Source organism: Lemur catta, chromosome 15, assembly GCF_020740605.2.
Source record: "Lemur catta isolate mLemCat1 chromosome 15, mLemCat1.pri, whole genome shotgun sequence".
NCBI lineage: Eukaryota > Metazoa > Chordata > Mammalia > Primates > Lemuridae > Lemur > Lemur catta.
In genome coordinates, this window is record NC_059142.1 from 28,142,288 (window position 1) to 28,164,314 (window position 22,027).

Consider the following 22,027-nt stretch of genomic DNA (forward strand, 5'->3'; position numbering starts at 1 on the left):
TACTAAAAAAAAAAAAAGAAAAGAAAAGAAAAAATAGAAATTAGCTGGACAACTAAAAACATATATAGAAAAAAAAAATTAGCCGAGCATGGTGGCGCATGCCTGTAGTCCCAGCTACTTGGGAGCTGAGGCAGGAGGATCGCTTGAGCCCAGGAGTTTGAGGTTTCTGTGAGCTAGGCTGATGCCACAGCACTCTAGCCCAGACAACAGAGTAAGACTCTCAAAAAAATAATAATAAAATATAAAATTAAATTAAATTAAAAAAAATAAAATCCTGGGTGTAGCCCTTGAAATGATTTTGTGGTTCACCAGTAAGTCCCATGTCCCATGCCCCAGCAAACTGGGAGTCCAGTTTGAGATTCACAACTTCATCCTGAAGCAGGCATTATATTTAAAAAAGAAACAAGCAAAAAAAAAAAGTGATTCACAACTTCAGGGCCAAATTATCAGACTCTCTGTGTCTCAGTTTCCTCTTCTGTAAACTGGGGATAATAATAGTATCTACCTTGAGAAAGAGTAGATGACATAATTTATACATAAAGCTTTTAGCACAGAGACTGACGCAATATTAACACCTTAGCAGAATCGGCTATTGTTATTAACCTTTTACCATTATGTCAGTGGTTTCAGAGGGGTTAGGGGAAGTCAAACCACACAATTCTCACCCATCCCCAGCCCCACCCAGATTCTCATATGCTCCAAAGGCCAGTATCTGTACTGTATTTTGGAAGTCTCTCCATGGATTTAAAAAAGAAAAAGGTCCCCAGGTCAATCACTGGCTCCGAATAGTAATGACGTCATATTAACCTGCTAGCTTTGGAGACTCAAGATCTTAGGTTGTAAAGCTTAGGACAAATCACAAAGGACATACATTCCCTGTTGTTTTGAGACAGGATCTCAGTCTATTGCCCAGGCTGGAGTGCAGTGGCACAATCATAGTTCACTGCAGCCTCAGACTCCTGGGCTCAAGCGATCCTCCTGCCTTGGTCTCCCGAAGTGCAGGGATTATAGTTGTGAGCCACTGTGCCCGGCTGTTCCTTGTAGTTTCAAAGATTCATTTTTTTTTCTTTTTTTTGAGACACAGTCTCACTCTGTTGCCTGGGCTAGAGTGCCGTGGCATCAGCCTAGCTCACAGCAACCTCAAACTCGTGGGCTCAAGTGATCTTCCTGCCTCAGCCTCCCAAGTAACTGGGACTGTAGGTGCATGTTACAACACCTGGATAATTTCTCTATTTTTAGTGGAGATGGGGTCTCACTCTTGCTCAGGCTGGTCTTGAACTCCTGAGCTCAAGTGATCCTCCTGCCTCAGCCTCCCAGAGTGCTAGGATTACAGGGTGAGCCACCACACCCGGCCTACATATTCTTTATTATACTGAATTGGAAACAAACCTGTCCTCTCTGGAGGGAGGTAGTCTCTAGCTTCCAAGGCTGTTCACTGTACAAACTTTCTCAAGAAAGTATTCTATAACAAGGGCTAATGTGTAGAAATACAAGAAACCATTGAAAATTGTCTTGTAACAATGACATAATTAGATTTAAAGTTTGAAAGGAAACCTCTCTGAAGCTTGGAAAATGAATTGGAGAAGGGCAGTGGTGAATGTAGGCTAAGCTGTATCCAGCTGAGAGATGGTCTGTTGACCAGCAAGAGAGGTGGTAGACCTGGAGAAAGGTGGATGAATTTGACAGGTCTTTAGGAGATAAATCAACTGCATTTATGACCAGTTGGTGGGAAGAAAGGTGTTGGGGATGACCCTTATTTTCTGGATTATGCCCTTGACTGGATAGACATTGGTACCATCATTGAGGCAGGGACTTAGGGAAGAGGCCGAGATTTAGGGAACAGGCAAGAGATAATTCAATTTGGACATGTTGAATTTGAGGTGCTTTTAAGACTTCAAGACAAGAAGTCAACTAAATATCAGGTAGGTAGATCTGCATCTGAGGTCTGGTGACTTTATGCACCACACTCCAGAGTCAGGCCTCCTGGACTGAAATCACAGTCTGGCACTATCTCTGTGACTAAGCAGAAGTCACTTAAATTCTCTGTGCCTACATTGTCTTGTGTGTAAAACAAGGGTAATAATAACCTTCATAGTGTTACTGTGAATATTAAATGCAGTAATATGAAAATAGGAGAGCTAGAAAGGACTAAATGACCTACTTTGGTCATTTAGTCCAATTTCTTATTTCAACATTTTATCATTGAGGATAGTGTTTCTTCTCTGACCTCTATCCCCACCCTACCCCACCCTGTCTTTGGTACTCAGAAGAGGGGTGTTTTACAGTAGTTAGGCTTCAATTAAAAAAAAAAGGCAGGATAGTGGCTCACGCCTGTAATCCTAGCACTCTGGGGGGCTGAGGTGGGAGGATCACTTGAGCTCAGGAGTCTGAGACCAGCCTAAGCAAGAGTGAGACTCCTGTCTTTACTAAAAATAGGAAAAATCAGCCAGGTGTGGCTCTGTCTCAAAAAAAAAAAAAAAAAAAAAAAAAAGAAGAAGAAGAAAGGTGTTGGCTGGCACAGTGACGCACACCTGTAATCCCAGCTACTCAGGAGGCTGACGCAAGATGATCACTTGAGCCCAGGAGTTCAGGACCAGCCTGAGGAACATAACGAGACTCTATCTCAAATTTAAAAAAATTAAAAAAAAAAGCAAATGGGTGTTTCTCCAAGTATGTACATCATATAGGTAGGTGTGAGATACGTAGAGCAGGGGTTTAGATTCCTTTAGGGAGGCTAAATTTGTCACCAGCTACCCAGTTGGAGATTTAGTAATTTCCTTGAAGACAGGAACGATGGGTCTCACTTTTTTTTTTTGAGACAGAGTCTTGCTCTGTTGCCTGAGCTAGAGTGCTGTGGCAGCAGCCTAGCTCACAGCAACCTCAAACTCCTGGGCTCAGATGATCCTCCTGCCTCAGCCTCCTGAGTAGTTGGGACTACAGGTGTGCACCACCATGCCTGGCTGATTTTTTGTATTTTTAGTAGAGGTGGGAGGTTTCACCCTTGCTCAGGCTGGTCTTGAACTCCTGAGCTCAAGTGATCCTCCCACCTGAGCCTCCCACGGTGCTAGGATTACAGGTGTGAGCCACCACACCTGGCCTCATTTTCTTTTTTATCTGGCCCAGCACTGTAGAGTGCTGTTCACTGGGTAAATACATGGCTGTTGTCTGTCAGGAAATGGCCAGAGGGCCTCAAGTCAAGACACAGGTTATATTCTTAGCCTTTTGCTAACACAAAAGGCTGTAGTCCTTTTTCTTCTTATAGACAGAAGGCTATAATTGTTAGCTTTTTTGCTCTTTATACAACTTACTTCTGGTTGGTAAGACAGTTCCTGTTAATAAGTGGTTCATCCCCAGCTACCACTTGTTAGGAATGATTGCTCTATGATTTGCTTCCTTAGCCTTTGTGAGAAATGCCTAAATGATTCTCTGAGTTCCTCAGACAGTGCACCCAGATTCCCCCTTTGTTCACTTTTCAACCTCAGCCCCCACTTCCACCCCCAGTGCTGTCACTGTCCAATTCTCTCCTTATGGATTTACTTCAGTCAGGTCAGTTCATTAAATTTTTCCTACAACTTCCTGACTCTAGGCAAATCACAGAGCCTTTACTGTGGGTAAAGTGCCAGGAGATAAGGACTGAAAAGATACAGAATGCAGGATATTAATACTCAAGAAAGCAGGAGAGGCCCGGTGTGGTGGCTCATGCCTGTAATCTTAGCACTCTGGGAGGCTGAGGTCGGAGGATTGGTTGAACTCAGGAGTTCAAGATCAGCCTGAGCGAGAGTGAGACCCTGTCTCTACTAAAAATAGAAAAAATTAGCTGGTCGTGGTGGCACAGCCCTGTAGTCCCAGCTATTTGGAGGCTGAGGCAGGAGGATTGCTTGAGCCCAGGAGTTTGAGGTTGCTGTGAGCTAGGCTTGATGCCACGGCACTCTAGCCCAGGCAACAGACTGAGATTCTGTCTCAAAAAAAAACCAAACAAAATGCAGCAGAAGACAGCCTTGTGGCCTTGGGAGAGCCACTTAAAAGTTCTATACATTTATTTCCTCAACTTTTTACAGTTATTTCCAAGATTGAATGGGGGTGATCCATGTAAAGAGGTTAGTAGAGGGTCTGGGAACATATTAAAGTAGTGCTGGAGAACATTTTCTTTTTCATGAGTAAGGGAAATTGCAATTTTAGCCATTTTGGTTTGTTTTTGTTTTGTTTGGTTGGTTTTTGGCAGAGGGAGGAGTGCTATAACCTTTCACATTCACCAGGGAAGTTATTTTTAAATATAATACAACATTTATTTAGGTTGGATTTTTTTTTCTTTTAAATACTGAGAGGCACAAAGAAGAAAACAAAAAATGAGGTGTAATCTCTGTCTAGACAGACCTGCAGATATTTAAAAATAAAGGTGATATAGTCTAAGGTTAAAAAATTCAAACAGTACAAATATGTACAAAATTACCAATAAAAGTAGAAACCTTCCCTCTCAAAAAAAAAAAAAACCCAAAGTAACTCCACTTTTAGAGTTTTTGTTACTTTTTTCCTAATTAAAAAAAAAAAAAAGAATGGGGGTGGGGAGGGAACAGTTTTTAAAAGAAACTTTTTTGTTCCCAGTAAAGATTGGCTGGGCTACAGCAGTTTGAAAAGCTACCCAGGTGAGCGGTAAAGCTCCCCTGACGCCCAGGCTCTCCTGAGTAACCAGCAGATGGTGAATGTCACCCACGTATTAGCTTTGAAATTCAGTATCTTGGTTAAAAATTAAAAAACAAAAACCCTCACCCAGAGACGCTGCATGTCATATTTAATGCCGGAAAACTACTTTGAGGCACACGGGCACACGTTTTGTCTTAAACTTCCGGAAGTGTGTTTTTACAGCCAAAAGACAGTAACTTCTGACTGGCTGTCGGTCTGTAATAGGCTAATTAGGAACTTGGAGTGTTCGTTTCTTAAAAAAACTCTGAGTGTTCAGAATACTTATTTGAAAATTGTATATAAAACACTTTGAAAACGCATTTGTGATCATTCTAAAAAGGTGATAACGGGATTGGGGAGAAGGGGGAGTGAATTTCGCCATCAATTAAAAGTGCACAGCCATGATAGACCCAGCAGAGGCTGCGAGGTGCGGGTTAAGGCTATACTTTCAGGGATCATTTCTATAGTCTGTTACTAGAGAAGTTTCTCTGAACGTGTAGAGCACCGAAAACCACGAGGAGGAGGTGCAGCGTTCTCTCCTGAGCGTGAAGCTGGCTCTTGGTGTTGCTTTGTTGCAACTGCCATTTGCCATTGATGATCGTTCTTCTCTTCCTTCTTGGAGGAGTAAGAGGGACAGAATGCAGTCTGAGTGGTTCCCTTAAATCCGGTTGCAACAAGAGATACAGGGTTTGTGTGTCTCTAATTAAGTGTTTTGTTCCTGCCTAATGCGTTCTGTACCCTGCATAGTAGACTTGGTGATTTGTGTTCTAATGTATGTTTTAGGTAAGTACACTTTGTGTGATACTGGGCTTCTCATTTTCTCTTAGAGCCTAAAGAATCTAAGAAGGCAATATGCTAAGTTTTTAGTGTGTGAGTGTTTGGGTCAGCTGAAGTGTTGAAAAAGAAAGTTGGATTTTTTGTCGACTTTCTTTACTGCCATGCCACTAACGAACTGTCACTTAACTATCCTTTATGATGATTTCTTCCTTTGTGTCATTCCAGACCAAGGAAATACATTGTGCGTACCCTTAAGGTTTATAGCAGAAAAGGAATGAACACTGGGTTTGGCCAAAGTATGGTGCACAGAGAGATTTAGAGACACTCAAGTTATCCTGGTTATCCTCCACGGAAGGGTAGGGGGCAGCTATTGAAAGAAGGTGAATGAGCTGTGCAGTTGAAGGTCACTAACTGCTATGTGGAGATTAAATTTTGGAGGAGGAATGAGGTGGCAAGAGTTAGGCATCTGTTGCATTCTTCTACATAGGAGATGATTGTAGTGATGGGGAAAGAGAAACATTGACCAGACTCGAAAGATGTTTTAAGTGGTAAGATTGACCAGACTTAGGGTTTGATTCAATGTGGGCAGAAGGGAGAGGAGCTGTCAAGGATAATTGTTACGTTTTATGGCTTTAAGAAATGGTTGGACAGTTGCTCCATTTGTTCAGATGATGGAAAATGGAGAAGGAACTGAATTAGGTAGAGCGCTGGAGCCGGAGCGGGAAGTGATAGTAGAGTTCAGTTTAGGGCACATTTAGGAGAGATTTCTCACCTTTAACAGGCATTGGAAAAGGAAGAGATGGACCTTCTAAAGCAGACTAGAAGGAATAGCCACAGGTAGGAGGGAAACCAGATGAGGTATGTGGAAAGCAGACAGAGATTAAGATTACAGGTAGGAAGGTATCCATGGCATCGAGTCACAATGGTGACCTTCTTGGTCCTGTGGTGGCAGCAGAAACTGGTTTGAGGTCAGTTGATCACTGAAGGGATATTAAGGGCTTGGCTACTGGATCAAAAGCTCACCAAAGAAGTCTAGGAAGCAGAGTATAGAGATGGGTGTGTTTAGCTGGGGAGACTGGGGGTGGGTGGGATGTGAATCCAGGCAGGGTTTACTTAAAGATAGGAGAGCAAGTCTGAATACATATGGCAGGAGAAATTGAGATTTGGGAGAGTGCAGCATCTGGGCCTTTGAGTCAGCCAGAGATGATGGGGAGTGCAGATGTAGGTGGGCTAGTCCATGTGGTGAGACAACATTGAGAATTTTTTCAACCAATGGCTTCTAGTTCTATGCCAAATATAAGGCAAGATCATTACTAAGGGTAAGAAGAAATGAAAGAACCATCACAGAGAGCAGGTGAGGGAAAGGTACCTCCTGAAAGTTGAGTGTGCCCCTTCCCTGCTTCTGAAACTTTGGGATTGCTTCCTGGTCTTGGGAACACCTTCTCTGATCACAGTTCATTTCTTATTCTTCCACTCCAGCCATGTACTATGTAGTTCCTCCTTTATTTTCTCATGCTGGATCTACAGTGGCCCTAAATTAGCCGTTGGTCCTATTTGAAGGTTGAGGGCTGTGAGGGAAGCAGTATATCCTCTGGAGTTGATTCCCTGGTCTGTTATTTACTAGGTGTGGAATTGTGGGTAATTGCTTAACTTCAGTTTGTCCCTCTGTGAACTCAGTAGGTGTAGTAATAGTATCATCAACACATAGAGTTATTTTAAGGGTTAAACTAGATAAAGTAAGTGTAGTAGTTTAATACCTGCTTCCCCCATTCTGAAAAAGCCCCTCCCTTAGATTAGAAATCCCTGTCACTTCCCCAGTCTTCCCTATATCAGTACTATCCACCCAGTTGTTCTGGGCACAAACCAACATTTCACTTTTGAAGCCTCTTTCCTTGACCCCCCTCCCCTACAAGTCCATCATTGAGTCCTATCAACTTGACTTCTAGAACAGACCGAGTTTCTTCATCCTCCTTGCTACACCCTAATGCAAGCCACCGTAGTCTTTACCACAGACACCTTGCAGTGGCTTCAGAACTGGTCTCCAAGCTTCAAAACTCTAAATAGTTTCCCTTCACACTTCAAATCCAGACTTTTCTGGCCTTGCCTTGTGCTGCCATAGAAAACCCTTGGGTATCTGGTCCCTGTCTGCCCTTCCCTGTCCTCCTCAAACCCTCACTCAGTCACTCAGCACAATACTTCTGACACCAGATGTGTGGGGGTGGTTTTCTCACACATCTAGCAATTCTCCAGCAGATACCAGCTGGATATCCTCCAATTCAATTCAATTCTGACACTGATAGCATCAGATCCTACAGGTTTAGGTCTCAGTCCCACAAGACTGCCCCCAACTTCAGATGCCAGTCGGATGTATTATAGTAGGTTGTCACATAACTACACTTCTGACTGCTGGCTATAAATCAGGTGTTCCACAGCCCCCAACTCAGATTTGATTAATTTGCTAGAGTGGCTCAGAGAACTCAGGGAAACACTTCTTTTTTATTAAGGCAAGCATGAAAATGAGGTTTATTGAGGGGAGCAAGAAAGGATTATAGAGCAAGAGCAAGATATAGGTTTACAGAGCATGATACATATGCCACAGATGACGACTGGACCCATTGTTGCAGCAAAGGGAGATCGAAAGGAAGGGGAAACACTTATGTTTACCCACTTATTATAAAGGATATTACAAAAAATACAGATGAACAGCTAGATGGAAGAGATGCATGGGGCAAGGCATGTCAGAAGGGGCACAGAGATTCCATGCTCTCCCTGGTCACCCTCCTGGAACCTCCCCATGTTCAGCTATCTGGAAGCTCCTCAACCCAGTCCTTTTGGGTTTTTATCTTCATTATGTAGGCATGATTGATTACATTGACCATTGGTGATCAACTTAACCTTCAGCTTCTCTCCCTTCCCTGGAGGTTGGAGGGTGGGGCTGAAAGTCTCAACCCTCTTATCATGCTTTGGTCTTTCCAGTGACCAGTGCCATCCTGAAACTATCCAGGTGGCCCTAGCCACCAGTCACAATTAGCATACAAAAGACACTCTTATCACTCCAGAGATTCCAAGGGTTTTAGGAGCTGTATGTCAGGAAAGAGGGACAAAGACTAAATATATATTTCACGATATGGCAGAGACAGTATAGTATAGTGCGTGGACTTTGGAACCAGACTCTGCTTTCTAGGCCTCTGTTTCTCCATCCATAAAACAGTGATAGCTATAGTTCTTTCCTCCTATTGTAGAGTTTTTGTGAGGATTAAGTGAGTCAACGGAATGGTGCTTGGTACACATTAATGTTAATGTCATATTTCGCCTCTGGAGAGGACCAGAGGTTAGGTGACAGGCCCATCTGGAGGTTCCGGGCTAATGATGGTGGTCATTAAGACTTTGATATTTGAATCCAAGTCTTTTGACCTTTTTGGTCAGTCTTTCTTTGTACCACGTCATAGCTGCCTTTGGTCACTTCTTAGAGAACTGTTTTTAGTTACCTTATATCAACCACAACGTGGGTACAATGCTGGCCTAAAATAAATATTTGTTGAATAAATAAGTGTTGTTTTCTACTAGGAAATCTCCAGGGGCATGTTTGTGTAAGCTGTAGGGATGGTGGTTTTCAACCTATTTCTTTCCAGTCTCTTGTATCCCCTCAAGAAGTGTTGCTGAGTGCCTCCCTAAATGCTTCCTGGTCCCTAGAGAAGCCTTAGGAGGCCCTAGTTGATTTAATTTTTTGCCTCCAGAGTCCCTGGGATTAATCAGCCTGCTTCCCTTGACTGTAATCCCTTCCTATCAAGAACTATGAATAGTCTGAGAGATTTGACAAGTTACACTGCTATAGGCTTACGATGAGATTCCTGGGTCAGAAATGAATGATAGTTTATTACTCATAAGCAACAGCAGTAGCCAGAATATCAGCATTTTTGTTCCTGGTTTCCCTAGCCCCAATTCCCACAGAGCCATGCAAAGAGATCCAGATAGCATTGTATATGTAGTGGGTTGCTTTACAGTAGAGGAACCTTTATAATGGACAGTAGGCCCTTTGCTCCAGTGAGAGACATTATCTTTATTATACCAAACAGTGAAAGCGTGTATTTACTTTGCCCTGAATGTAGATACTGAGTTCTAAACATAAACATCTTTAAAAAGTGGTCTAAGGCCAGGTGCAGTGGCTTATGCCTGTAATCCCAGCACTTGGGGAGACTGAAGCAGGAGGATTGCTTAAGCCCAGCAGTTTCAGTCCAGACTGGGCAACATAGAGAGACCCCATCTCTACAAAAACAAATAAATTTAAAAATTATCCAGGTGTTGCACACATCTATAGTTCTAGCTACTCAGGAGGCTGAGGCAGGAGGATCACCTGAGCCCAGGAGTCTGCAGTGAGCCATGAACATGCCACTGCACTCCAGCCTGGGCAACAGAAGGAGACTCCGTCTCAAAAAAAAAAAAAAAAAAAAGGCTGGGCACGGTGGCTCACGCCTGTAATCCTAGAACTCTGGGAGGCCAAGGCCGGAGAATAGCTCAAGGTCAGGAGTTCGAGACCAGCCTGAGCAAGAGCGAGACCCCGTCTCTACTAAAAATAGAAAGAAATTAACTGGACAACTAAAAATATATAGAAAAAATTAGCCAGGCATGGTGGTGCATGCCTGTAGTCCCAGCTACTCGGGAGGCTGAGGCAGAAGGATTGCTTGAGCTCAGGAGTTTGAGGTTGCTGTGAACTAGGCTGACGCCACAGCACTCTAGCCCTGGCGTCAGAGCGAGACTGTCTCCAAAAAAAAAAAAAAAATGGTGGTCTAGAACAAACGGTAGTTAGTGCTTTGCTCCTATGACATGCATAAACAGGAGAGATCCATGGAGAATTGTCTTCCCGCTATTCTTTGCTGCTCTTCTCTACTCCTCTTAGGCTTGCTTGTGTTGGGCACGTAAGTATACCAGGCACTGAAGATAGGGAGATACATTTGGTACCTCTAGGGTAGGGTAGACAGTCCGGTAGGAGATACAGACATGCCATAAATATTTGTAACACAGCAAGGTCTGAGCAGTGAGAAATGTGAACCCCACTAGCACTGCTCTCACCAAGAACACTGTTCCTTCTTACTAGATGTCTCTGGCTTTGATGGTGATGACTGATCCTCCTTTTTGAAATTCTTAACATCTCTTGTCACCATGACCTATTTCTTCCAGGTTTTCTTCTAACTTCTGCCTACTTTTTGGCGTTTTTCCTCAGCTTGCCTCTTAAGATGGTAGTGGGCCTCAGGGCTCCATCTTTACTCCTTCTTTACTACATCTTTACTCCTCTGCTGTTTGAGTAGTATCTTTCAAGACTTATTTCCTCCTATTGCTTAAAAATGGCCAATGATAATGTTAACTACCCCTACCTGGCTCAGTTTTGGACACTGGACACCTTTTCTTGGATTCATTCATTCAGTACTAGGTGCTTGGGATGATATAGTGGGTACACAAAGCCTTTCATAGTCTGCCCTTCTGAAACTTAAAAGTCTCATGCAAGTGGCAGACATTAATTGAATGATCACACAGAAGAGGTGTTTGATCTGCTCAAGGAGGTTAAGGAAGTGTTCCCTGAGACAATGACATTTGGACAGATGTCTGAATGATAAATTGAAGTTAAAGTTGGGGTTAGAGTTTGAGGGGGAGAATTCGTATCTCGGAGAACAGCTTGTGTAAAGGCCATGTGGCAGAAAGGAGCATGGTGAGTATGAGAAGTAAGAAGGCCAGTGTAGCTGAAGTAAGGGGGGAAGATGGTGTAAAAGGCTTGAGATGTTGGTATGAGTCAGACCTTGTAAATATGTAGATAAGTTTTGTCTTTAACTTAAGAGACAGGAAGCTGCTGAAGCTTAAAGCAGGGAATAATACATTGCCCTGCTTGTTTGTACACAAGCCACGTCATAGGATAAAAATTCCTTTACCTGAAAAAAATAATCCAAAAGAATATTTGTATGTCTGGAATTTTGATCACAAGATAAAATTTAAAAATAGCACATACTATGTAAATCTCATGGTCTTTGGCTTTGGATTGTTGCTTTCCTTTTTTTTTTTGAGACAGAGTCTCGTTCTGTTACCCTGGCTAGAGTGCAGTGGTGTCAGACCAACCTCAGACTCCTGCGCTCAGGGGATCCTCCTACCTTAGGCCCCCGAGTAGCTGGGACTACAGGCAGACGCCACCACGCCGGGCTAATTTTTTCTATGTTTAGTAGAGACGAGGTCTCCAGGTCTTGCTCTTGTTCAGGCTGGTCTCGAACTTCTGAGCTCCAGCGATCCTCCCGCCTCGGCCTCCCAGAGTGCTAGGATTACAGGCGTGAGCCACCGCGCCCAGCCCCAGCCAGTTTTCATTTTCTTTTTCCTCTCGCGAAAAGCCGCCTTGCTTCGACCACCGGTCGGGTCCAAACTGAGGCGTGTGTGTGTGTCAGTTTTTGGCGCCCCAGCGCGTTTTGTTGTCGTCAGCATTACGCGGGCAAACAGGACGGGCAGAGGAAGTCAGGCGGCGTTAGAAATGACTGGCGAGTGATTGGCTGTTTAGCGACTGCATGTTAATTAAGGTGACAGCCTGAAATGTCTTCGAAAACTCAAGCATATTCAAAATACCTTGTCGAACTCTAGTAGTGGAAAGATATTTTTTAGAAAATATATACCAGTATTTCTTGAGAAAAATGGTGTCCTAAGTAAAACTCATCATCAGCACAATGTGTGTGAGTTTTGTCCAGTTCGGAGAGGCGAGGTGAGTATGGTTAAGACTATACTTTCAGGGATCATTTCTATAGTCCGTTACTAGAGAAGTTTCTCTGAACGTGTAGAGCACCGAAAGCCACGAGGAGGAGGTGCAGTGTTCTCTCCTGAGCGTGAAACCGGCTCTTGGTGTTGCTTTGTTGCAACTGCCATTTGCCATTGATGATCGTTCTTCTCCTCCTTCTTGGGGGAGTGAGAGGGAGAGAACGCAGTCTGAGTGGTTTTCTTTTTTTCTGGATGGTAACTAAAGATAGCTTTGTTTTGTAGTCGTTGTTTGTTTGTGTGTTTTCATGTTGGCTTAAGTGGGGTTTTTCTTTTTTTTCTTTTTGTTGGGTGTTTTCTGCCTTTTTTTCCCCCTTCCTCCTTTGTGCTACTGGCTATCTGGTTGTTTTCAGTGGGAGTTGTATGTTTTTCTTTTTTTTATTGGGGCTGTTAGTTTGTGGTGGGGTGGTGTTTTCCCCAGCTCTGTACTGCCTTGAACTTATGTATTTAAGCAATTACTTGCCACAGTCTGCTTGGAAACTGGGGCTACAGGCCATGCTGAGCTACCCGGTGAACTTTTCTAGCTTTTGTAGAGACTGGGTTTCTCTTTTGCTCAAGCTGGTCTACTTACAGTGGTAGTATAAAAGGCTTGAGACACCGTTCCTGGCCTATTTTGTGTAATTTTTTTCCATTGTTGAATAGTGTGTTTTTTAGGTGAGGTCTTCTCTATTCCAATGATGTCTTTTTATGTTACCTTCCTCTCAACATACCCCTCCCTTATACGTTTCCAACTGAGAAGCGTTTTAATCCATTTTATTTTGCCAGAGTGTGGTGAAATGGTTCAATGCAAATTTCTGTAAATAATATTTTTGATGAATAAACTCTGGAGTTTCCTTCCAGTTGGTCTTTGGCCTTTCATGTATATATGTGTGTGTTTGTGTGTGACTAGTGAAGGCTTGCTTTTTTCATTTCTAAAAAAAGTTCACAGCAGTAATATATAAAAATATAGTATAAAGAAATTTAAAAAAATTTTTCTTAGTTACATCTCAGGAAAATTCCTGAAATTGGCATTGATTTTGGTATTTGTTTTGCAGGAATTTATGTTGATGCAGTTAACTCTCTGGGCCAGACAGCACTTTTTGTTGCGGCATTATTAGGCCTTACAAAATTAGTTGATGTTCTGGTGGATTATGGATCAGACCCAAATCAGTAAGTACAATAACATTGATATCTAGAAAACAAAGATTGTATTCTTGAGATGAGTTGGGGCATTTGGAAACTAATATGACAAAATATTAAAAGAACCATTGCTAATTTATATCAGTGAAATATAATTGTATACATATGTTGAAACATAATTTTAACTGCTAATAAAATTTTTCCCAAGCAGTTATACTGGGCCCTATGAAATAATTAAGTGAGATTAGTCATTAGTTAATTAGTTGTTAACAGCACATTTGCATATTTTCACACTGGGTTATAATTTGTATCATGTACTTCACTTGCTTAGGAAGTTTAACATCCTCACAATCAAATTCTCTCTCTTGTTTTTTGAGACAGGGTCTCACTCTGTTGCCCAAGCTGGAGTGCAGTGGTGTCATCATAGTTCATTGTAATCTCAAACTCCTGAGCTTGAGGGATCCTCTCGCTTCAGCCTCCCTAGTAGCTGGGAATACAGGCTTGCACCCCCATGCCAGCTGATTTTTCTATTTTTTATAGAGACAGGGTTTCAGTGTGCTGCTCAGGCCTGAAGTGATCCTCTCGAGGAGTCTGTCTTGGCCTCCCAAAGTGCTAGGATTATAGGTGTGAGCTCCCTCTCCTGGCCACAACCAAGTTCTTCACCAATTAATATACTTGACATCATTTTGTCAGAGTGACTTTTGCCTGTCTTTTATAGTTGTTTAAAAGAATCCGAGTTTAATACTTGGTCCAAATTTTAATGGAACAGCCACAGAATGTATTGACTTAGCAATGTGTGAACATCTCTTCTCTTTGTGAAGCACTTTGGCTTTTCCTGGTGCCTTCCCAGGTATTTGCTCAGTTGATCTTTATAACACCTCCTTGACAGGTAGGGAACAGCAGGCATTTTTACAGTTCCCATTGAACCGAGCTAAAAACTGGGGTTTTGAGCACTTACTCAATTCCAGCTGATTTTTACAGTCTTTCACATTTTACTTAAGGAGGCCCTGTTTAATGTACTTTAAGTCCAAGTTTGAAGCATTGATGTTGGAAGGTTTTGTGGTTTTATGTGTGTGCAGGGGTTGGTTATAAGATTGCTTAGTCGGAGAAAATTTGGGAGCTTGGAAAAGTATAAAGAAAAAAGCCAATCAGTTGAGAATTCTGTAACCTAGAGGTAGCTTAACACAATGAATATTTTGTGTTTCTGTCCAGAATTTTTGTAGACTATTGATATACCTTGAGTGAGATTAAACAATTTTTTTTCCCTAGGTTCACACTCAGTTGTCTCTATTGTTTAGTTTCAAAGCTTAGAAAAGAAGACCTAGCTCACCTGATACTTGTAGATAGCAACTTTAGGGAGGACATATCAGGACTCCCTGCAGTTCCTCAGGAAAAATGCAACATTTTCCAGATCATTTGCATTTACAACTGTTTTGTTCAGGTTTAGAGCTGGGTTCTTTAAAGATCAAATCATTCAAAGCCTTAATTTTTCAGATTAGGGAACTGAGGCCCAGAAAGTTTAAGTGACTAGCCTGTAATATATATGGCACATTGTGTTAATGATAGAGCTGAGAACAAGAGTCCAGCCCATGGTGCCAGGCACCCCAGCCCCTGAGGAACTCAGAGTTTAAAGAAGTTTCCTTTTTAGAAGTGGCCATGATGCCTGGAAAAAGGTAGATAAGGACAAAAATAAGGGGAGGACAGCAAACCTCCATGGTATTTTGTGATTAGGAACATTTTCATGTGACTTAAAAAATATCTTATGATCAAGGAGAAGGGAAATTTCTGGGAGGAGGCTTTATTCCTAAACACCTAATGGAAATGCTGTGATGGCCTGGGCCTCTCAGGGTCACAAAGTCAAATGCCTGATGCACCAAGTAGGGGTCGCTGAGTACAGGGTTTGGATATCTAATGCTGTTGGGCAGGAGGCCAAATCTTCCAAATTTCTAAGAGTTGGAAATCCCAAATTTCAATATGAAATCTTCCAGATGTTAAATATTATCCATTATTTCAATATTTTTAGAACACTGGGTTGGCCAAGTCAATCTGAAACTCCAGTTTTCAAACTCTATGATATATTTATAACAGTACATTTTTTTTCCAACACCAGTGAGAAGAGGAAAGGATAGTACACATTTTCATACCACTTGGTCCTGGATTCTCTTGGGAAGTTAAGCTGGATATAAATAAACCATTATTCCTTTCTTCCTTAGTATTCATGAGAAATGAAGAATAATCTCTCCCCCAACCCAACTTTCTTACTATTTGTGGGAGGAATGGTTAGAAGACTGTAAGCCATTATACAAAGTTGCTTTTGCAGCAGGAAGGATATTATGGTTTCACAATGCAGTGTGCTGGACTTCCTGTCTGACTTGGCAATGGGAGAGAGCCAACAGTGAGAGCCACTAGTCCCCAGATGCCTGGGTGCAGGCCAGCCTCATTAGCATCACCTGGGCAACCTGTAAAAAAACACACATTACTGGGCCCTGTGCTTGCAGATTCTGATTCAGTCCATATAGGTGCAGTCTGGGAATCTGTATTTTTGACAGATATCCCAGTGGCTCTTTAACTAAATTATAGAACATCCATTTGTTGGAATACTGTGCGGCTATTAAAAAGAATTGAGGTGACTTGTATTTTCTCATATGGAAATTTTTCAAGATATATTGGTAAATGAGAAAATTTAGATGCAGAACAGTTTATATAGCATATTCTTATGTATACTTGTTTATACATTGAAAATTTCTGGAAGGATACAAAAACTTGAAATAGTAGTTGTACCTGGGCAAGAGAACTGCGTGTCTGGAGTTAAGAGACATTTTTCTTACCTTTTCCTTCTCCTTTTTGTCCTCCTTTTATTTTCTTTCTTCCTCCTCTTCTTCTCATTCTATTTTCCCTTCCTCCTCCTCCTGTTTGTGTTTTTTTCAATTAAAGGGAGAATGCTCCCTAGGTGATTCTGATCTGCAGCCAAGTTAGGAAAACCAAGGCTACACATCACATCTTCACTGCATCCTTGACACAAATGGCCATTTCTTCATGCCTCAGAGAGTTTATTGGCTTAGATGGAATTTTTCTGAGATGTAGATCCTTGACTGGATTGCTGATGCAAATCACAGGATTTGGAGGGGGAACAGAGACATTCTCACATGAGAAAGATGGTCCCTTGTTAGGCTGTGCTTGCGCAGCATGATCCCAGGACACAGCAGGCATGAAGAGACTGTTTCAGGGCAGTCGATAATTAGGAGTGGTGGTTAGAGAAAGCTGGACTTGGGACCAGACGCACACATGGGAATGAACCTCAGCTTTGCTCTTTTGTTTTCTTATCTGTAAATTGGGAAACGATACTGCCTTGAAAGGTTGGAGTAAGGATGGAAAAAAGGGATGTGTGTAAAGCTCTTGTTGGCACAGACAGGGGACTCACAAATAATAATTATTGCAATCCTCTTCATTAAAGGTTGCCTTTGTAGAATGGCAGCCTTGTGTTACACATGGAATCCCCCTCCATGGAGGGAAGGTGTGTTGCCATGGACATTAATTGTACCTGTCCCCTGTCCCCAGCCGCTGCTTTGATGGGAGCACCCCTGTCCATGCAGCAGCATTTTCAGGCAATCAGTGGATTCTCAGCAAACTGCTAGATGCCGGAGGTGACTTGCGACTCCATGACCAGAAGGGTCGAAACCCGCAGACCTGGGCCTTGACAGCAGGAAAGGAGCGTAGCACTCCGGTAAGGGTGGGCCCTGCTCTGCAGCCACACCCAGTGAAGAGCACTGGGCTGAGTGAGAGTCAGGATCCCATGGAGCAGCACAGAACACGCAGTGTCCTTAAGCACTGGCTCTGGACTCACAGGCCTGGGTTGAGGCAAGTTACCAGCTGTAAGGCCTTGGGCAAGTCTAGTGAATCTTTCTAGTCATCTATTCTATGGGGAGGGAGAACAGTTGTAATTTTGTCTGACCTGTTTAGTACTTACCAGAGATCAGACATTGTTCCAAATGTTTTTTATGTATTAACCCACTTAATCTTCACAGCAACCTCTCAGATAAGTAATATCATTGTCCCCATTTTATAGGTGGGGAAACTGAGGCCCATTGACATTAAGTAACTTGGCTGAGGCCACAGACTAGTAAGTGTGATGTGTTTTAATGAGGGCTAAATAACACAACGAATGTAAAACAAAGGCATGCACAGCACCAAGCACCTCCATGTGCACAGTGTCTTTCACTACCTCTGGTTCTCCTGTTCATTAGCTATGGGGCCTTGGACCAGTAATTCACTCCTCTCATCCTCAGTTTTCTCATCTATTAAAGGAGGGAGTTGGAGGAAATTGTCACCAAATCCTCTCCCTGAAAACATTCCAAACCTTTACAAAGTCACCTGGGCCCTTCCCTTTCCAGAGATTTCCCTGTTGGGGCTCCCAGCTCCTCTGACCACTTGTCTTCACACCCACGCCTCCATTCCCACTCAAGGCTGGCGTGGCCAGCGCTGAGTGTCTCTGCAATGTGTTGCAGATGGTGGAGTTCATGCAGCGCTGTGCCTCGCACATGCAGGCCATCATCCAGGGCTTCTCTTATGACCTGCTGAAGAAGATAGACTCCCCGCAGCGGCTCATCTACAGCCCGCCCTGGTTTGGGGGCCTCATGCAGGGGTGAGTATTGCTTCAAGCAGAGTGGGCTGTTCTGCGTCATCCCAGCCTTCCTCACAGGAGCCCTGCAGCCCCTGCTGACTCAGTTTCCTCCGCATTGGTTCCCTCCAGCATTTGGCTTACCCAGAGGGGTGCACTCAGAAAGAGAAGATGTGGCCACTGATAAAGGATGGCCAGAGGAGCACCTGCGGCCACCTCCCACCCCTCTTTCCTCCTGGAAGGTCTGGGGGGAATGCCTGTGCGTACCAGTGGGAACCGTCCTCTGGTCAGCAGAGGGGGAGCATCTCAGGTCTGAAGAGCCCCACGGAAAAGCCTTACCCAGCAGGGCAGCTGCCTGGCTTTTTTTGGTCATCTCCTGAACCATGGAAAGCATGTTGTTTTATTACTAAGATTGTAGAAGACAACAAATGCTTAACTTACGGTTTCTTGGGCTATTTTAAGCTGGTGTAAGAGACTTGCTGCCAGCTGGGTGGGCAGCTCCCTCCTCCCACCATCACAGCTACAGGAGGTGGGCCCCAGGCTCCTCATGCTCATGGATGAGCTTGGCACGAGGGAGTTATTGTAAGTTTTATTGTAAGTTCTTTATTGACTCTGGGTTTGTGTGTAGAGAATCCGTTTTGCTTTTCTCTGATGGCATCTCTTTCTGTAATCAGGGGAGCTGGACTTAGCACACTTGCAGGCTCCCTCATCCTGTCCTTCATGCACATTGAGTCCTGGTTTTCCTTCTGATGACCCGGATGCTGCTGCCTCTCAGGCGAGATGAGGTCATGATCCCCTTGAGGACTAGTTACTCCTAACTGCTGTGCTGTACTTGGGCCAGTCTTGGTTATTTGGCATCCAGAATGATCTTTTTAAAATGGAAATCTGGTTGTGCCGCACTCCGCTAAAAACCCTGTTAGGGCCTTCCCCATGACTATCAGGATAAACCCCCAAATCCCTCATCAGGCCTTGGAGGCCCTGCCTGGCCCAGCCCCTCCTCTTTCTCCCACCTCATCTCCTGCCCCTCCCCCTTACATGGAGTTCCCCTGTTCAGAGTTTAAGAGAGACTTGGCACAGTGTGCAGTTATTTTATTTGTATACATTCCTCTCCATTTTTCCAATACACTGTGACCTCCAAGAGAGCAGGGATTGTGTCCGTCTTGTCCATCACCACTAACCCTTAGCTGCGTAGTGCATGATAGGGCTTAGTACAAGGAGAGTAGGTTCATGTGCCAGCCTGAAAGGAAAACCCAAGTTTAAGTGTTGATAAGCTTTTAAAATTTCAGTTACTAATCTAAACATAGCATGTATTTATATAATTAGATGAAACATACTTACTATGGGGTTAATAAAATGCTTAAGGGAAAACAGGATAGAAAGGCACTCCCTCACCCTTTTTAATCTAAAGAAACCACACAAATCCTTGAAATAAGAAATGGCATCTCAGATCTGTGAGTGGTGCCTAGTCAGTAAGGTTCCTCACAGGTGTCTGTTTACACAGAGGCTGGATCAGAGAAAGGAAATAAAAGCACTGAATTGAGAAGAACAGAAGTTGGTTTTTTTTTTTTTTTTTTTTTTAAAGAGACAAAGTCTTGTTATATTTCCTAGGCTGGTCTAAAACTCCTGGGCTCCAGGGATCCTCCCACCTCAGCCTCCAGAGTAGTGGAACTTCAGGTGTATACCACCATACCCACCTGGCTCTTGAAGTCAGTTTTTCCTCCCCTTGACCCAGATGAGTTTAGTTAAATAGATGCTGACTGAGAAATTTAGGTAAGAGCAAGAAATGTCAGTCTGAACTGCAGTTGTTGCCCAGGTCATTGTTAAGAGAGCACTGAGTTGGCTTCTTTCCTTACTCTCACCTTCTAAAGAGCCATACAAGCTGCTGAGAGGCCCCTAATGGGAAGGCAGGAGGCCCCCTGTTCTGCCACCTTTACTTGCAGCTCAAAGTCCTTTCCCCTGGGCAGGAAACAGTCCATTCTCTCCTAGATCTTTATTTATTTTATTTTATTTATTTTATTTTTTTGAGAAGAGGTCTTTATTAGTCAGGCTGCTCTTGAACTCCTGGCCTCTAGCAATCCTCCTGCCTCAGCTTCCCAAGTAGCTGTGACTACAGGTGTGAGCCACCACGCCTAGCTGATATCTCCTAGAGCTTTGAATCCTAAGAACATAGGCCTTGTTTCTAGAAGAGACTGATGATTTGATATAGGAAAGGAGACTTTTTGTTATGGTCTGTGTGCTTAAATAAGGGTGACCATATAGCTTATCATCTACTGGCTGTTTTGACAGTCAAAGGGACACTATCAATAATGATGCTAGGACATCAGCTATAAATTGGGATGTCCAGTTTACCTCAGTCTAAACTTCAGAATCCTCTCTTCAACAGTATAGAAGCTTAGGCCGGGCGCAGTGGCTCATGCCTGTAATCTTAGCACTCTGGGAGGCTGAGGCAGGAGGATTGCTTGAGGTCAGGAGTTCAAGACCAGCCTGAGCAAGAGCAAGACCCTGTCTCTACTAAAAAATAGAAAAAAAATTAGTTGGACAACTAAAAATAGAAAAAGTTAGCTGGGCATGGTGGCACTCACCTGTAGTCTCAGCTACTCGGGAGGCTGAGGCAGGATGATCGCTTGAGCTCAGGAGTTTGAGGTTGCTGTGAGCTAGGCTGATGCCACGGCACTCTAGCCTGGGTGACAGAGTGAGACACTGTCTCAAAACAAAACAGAACAAAACAAAAAAACCACCACTATAACAGCTTAAAGTAGGGAAGATATAGCCTGCCACTGATGAGTTACTAAGGAGATAGAGGCTAAAATTCTTCCAAACACAGAAGTAAAGCATTTACTCCTGCTCAGGAATAGTAGCATATGGGGCCTCAGACCTGATGTGGGTGGGGACTGAATATTCACTGTCCTCTCACTGTTTCTGCCATTTGCCAAGAAAGGGAAAGTGACCAGCAGCAGCAGAATGTTTTTTGCTTCCATCTGAGCTGAAACTACTCAATCAGCAAGCATCAACTGATCACCTACTGCATGCATGACACATGCTAGGCTGCAGGAGCCAAAGAAATATAAGGCATCACCACTCACCTTCAGTTAATGCAGGCCCTGGTGTGCAGGTGATGGTTTTGGTGTGGTATGTGAGAAGAGCAGTGGCTGGAATGAGCAGCCTCAGGGTCTGGTCCCTGCTCTTCTTAACCTCAGACCAGCAGGTTTCCCATCCCTGGGCTTCAGTTTTCCTGTCTGTAAAATGAGAAAGTTGAACAAGATATGCTTTGTGATTCTTTCCAACTCTGACCATCTGTATTTGTTATCTATTACTGCATAATGAATCACATCCTCCCCCCCTGCCACCAACACCACCAAACTTAGCAGCTTCAAACAATAAACTTTCTCTTTTTTTTGAAACATTATCTTGTTCTGTCGCCCCAGCAAGAATGTGGTGGCCATCATCACCGCTTACTGCAACCTCAAACTCCTGGGCTCAAGTGATCCTCCTGTCTCAGCCTCCACAGCAGCTGTGACTACAGGCATGGGTCACCATGCCTGGCTAATTTTTTTTCTATTTTTAGTAGAGACAGGGTCTCACTCTTGCCCAGGGTTGTCTCGAACTCCTGGCCTCAAGCGATCATCCCACCTCAGCCTCCCAGAATGCTAGGATTAGATTACAGACGTGAGCCACCATGCCCTGCTGACAGTAAACATTTTTATCTTACACAACTTCTGTCAGTCAGGAATCGGGGAATGGTTTAGCTCGGATGTTCTGGCTCAAGGTTTCTCATGAAGTGGCACTCAAGATGTTAGGGCTGTGGTCATCTGAAGGCCTGACTGGAGGTGAGGGATCCAGTTTCAGGGTGGCTCACTCACACCCTGGTGCTGGGTGTTGCGTCTCTCCATAGGGCTTCTTGAGTGTCCCCACATCATGGCAGCTTGCTTCCTCCAGAGTAGATGATCCGAGAGAGATCAGGGCAAAAGCCCTGGCGGATCTAGCTTTGGAAGGGACGTGATGAGAGTCATAATTTCTGCATTATCCTCTTGAATTCGCAGGTCAGCCCTGTCT

At 43.6% G+C, this 22,027-nt stretch overlaps 1 protein-coding gene and 2 non-coding genes across 5 annotated transcripts in view; all 3 read left to right on the top strand.

The window, feature by feature from the left end:
* TEX14 (testis expressed 14, intercellular bridge forming factor) overlaps positions 1–22,027 on the top strand; it is a 96,231-nt gene that overhangs the window by 25,919 nt on the left and 48,285 nt on the right. For 2 of the 3 annotated variants that reach the window (XM_045525649.1, XM_045525650.1), the window contains exons 1-2: positions 17,008–17,080; positions 17,862–17,998. In XM_045525649.1, coding sequence (XP_045381605.1) covers positions 17,862–17,998 — 137 coding nt within the window. In that variant the 5' untranslated portion in view covers positions 17,008–17,080. Of the gene's footprint in view, positions 1–13,271; positions 13,387–16,914; positions 17,081–17,861; positions 17,999–22,027 lie in introns of those variants that run through there. The other variant, XM_045525651.1, reaches the window with a different exon arrangement.
* On the top strand, positions 5,117–5,334 carry LOC123621295. Its single transcript, XR_006729037.1, has one exon. It is a non-coding gene; the product is annotated as a small nucleolar RNA U3 (small nucleolar RNA).
* Positions 12,200–12,417, top strand: LOC123621293. Its single transcript, XR_006729035.1, has one exon. It is a non-coding gene; the product is annotated as a small nucleolar RNA U3 (small nucleolar RNA).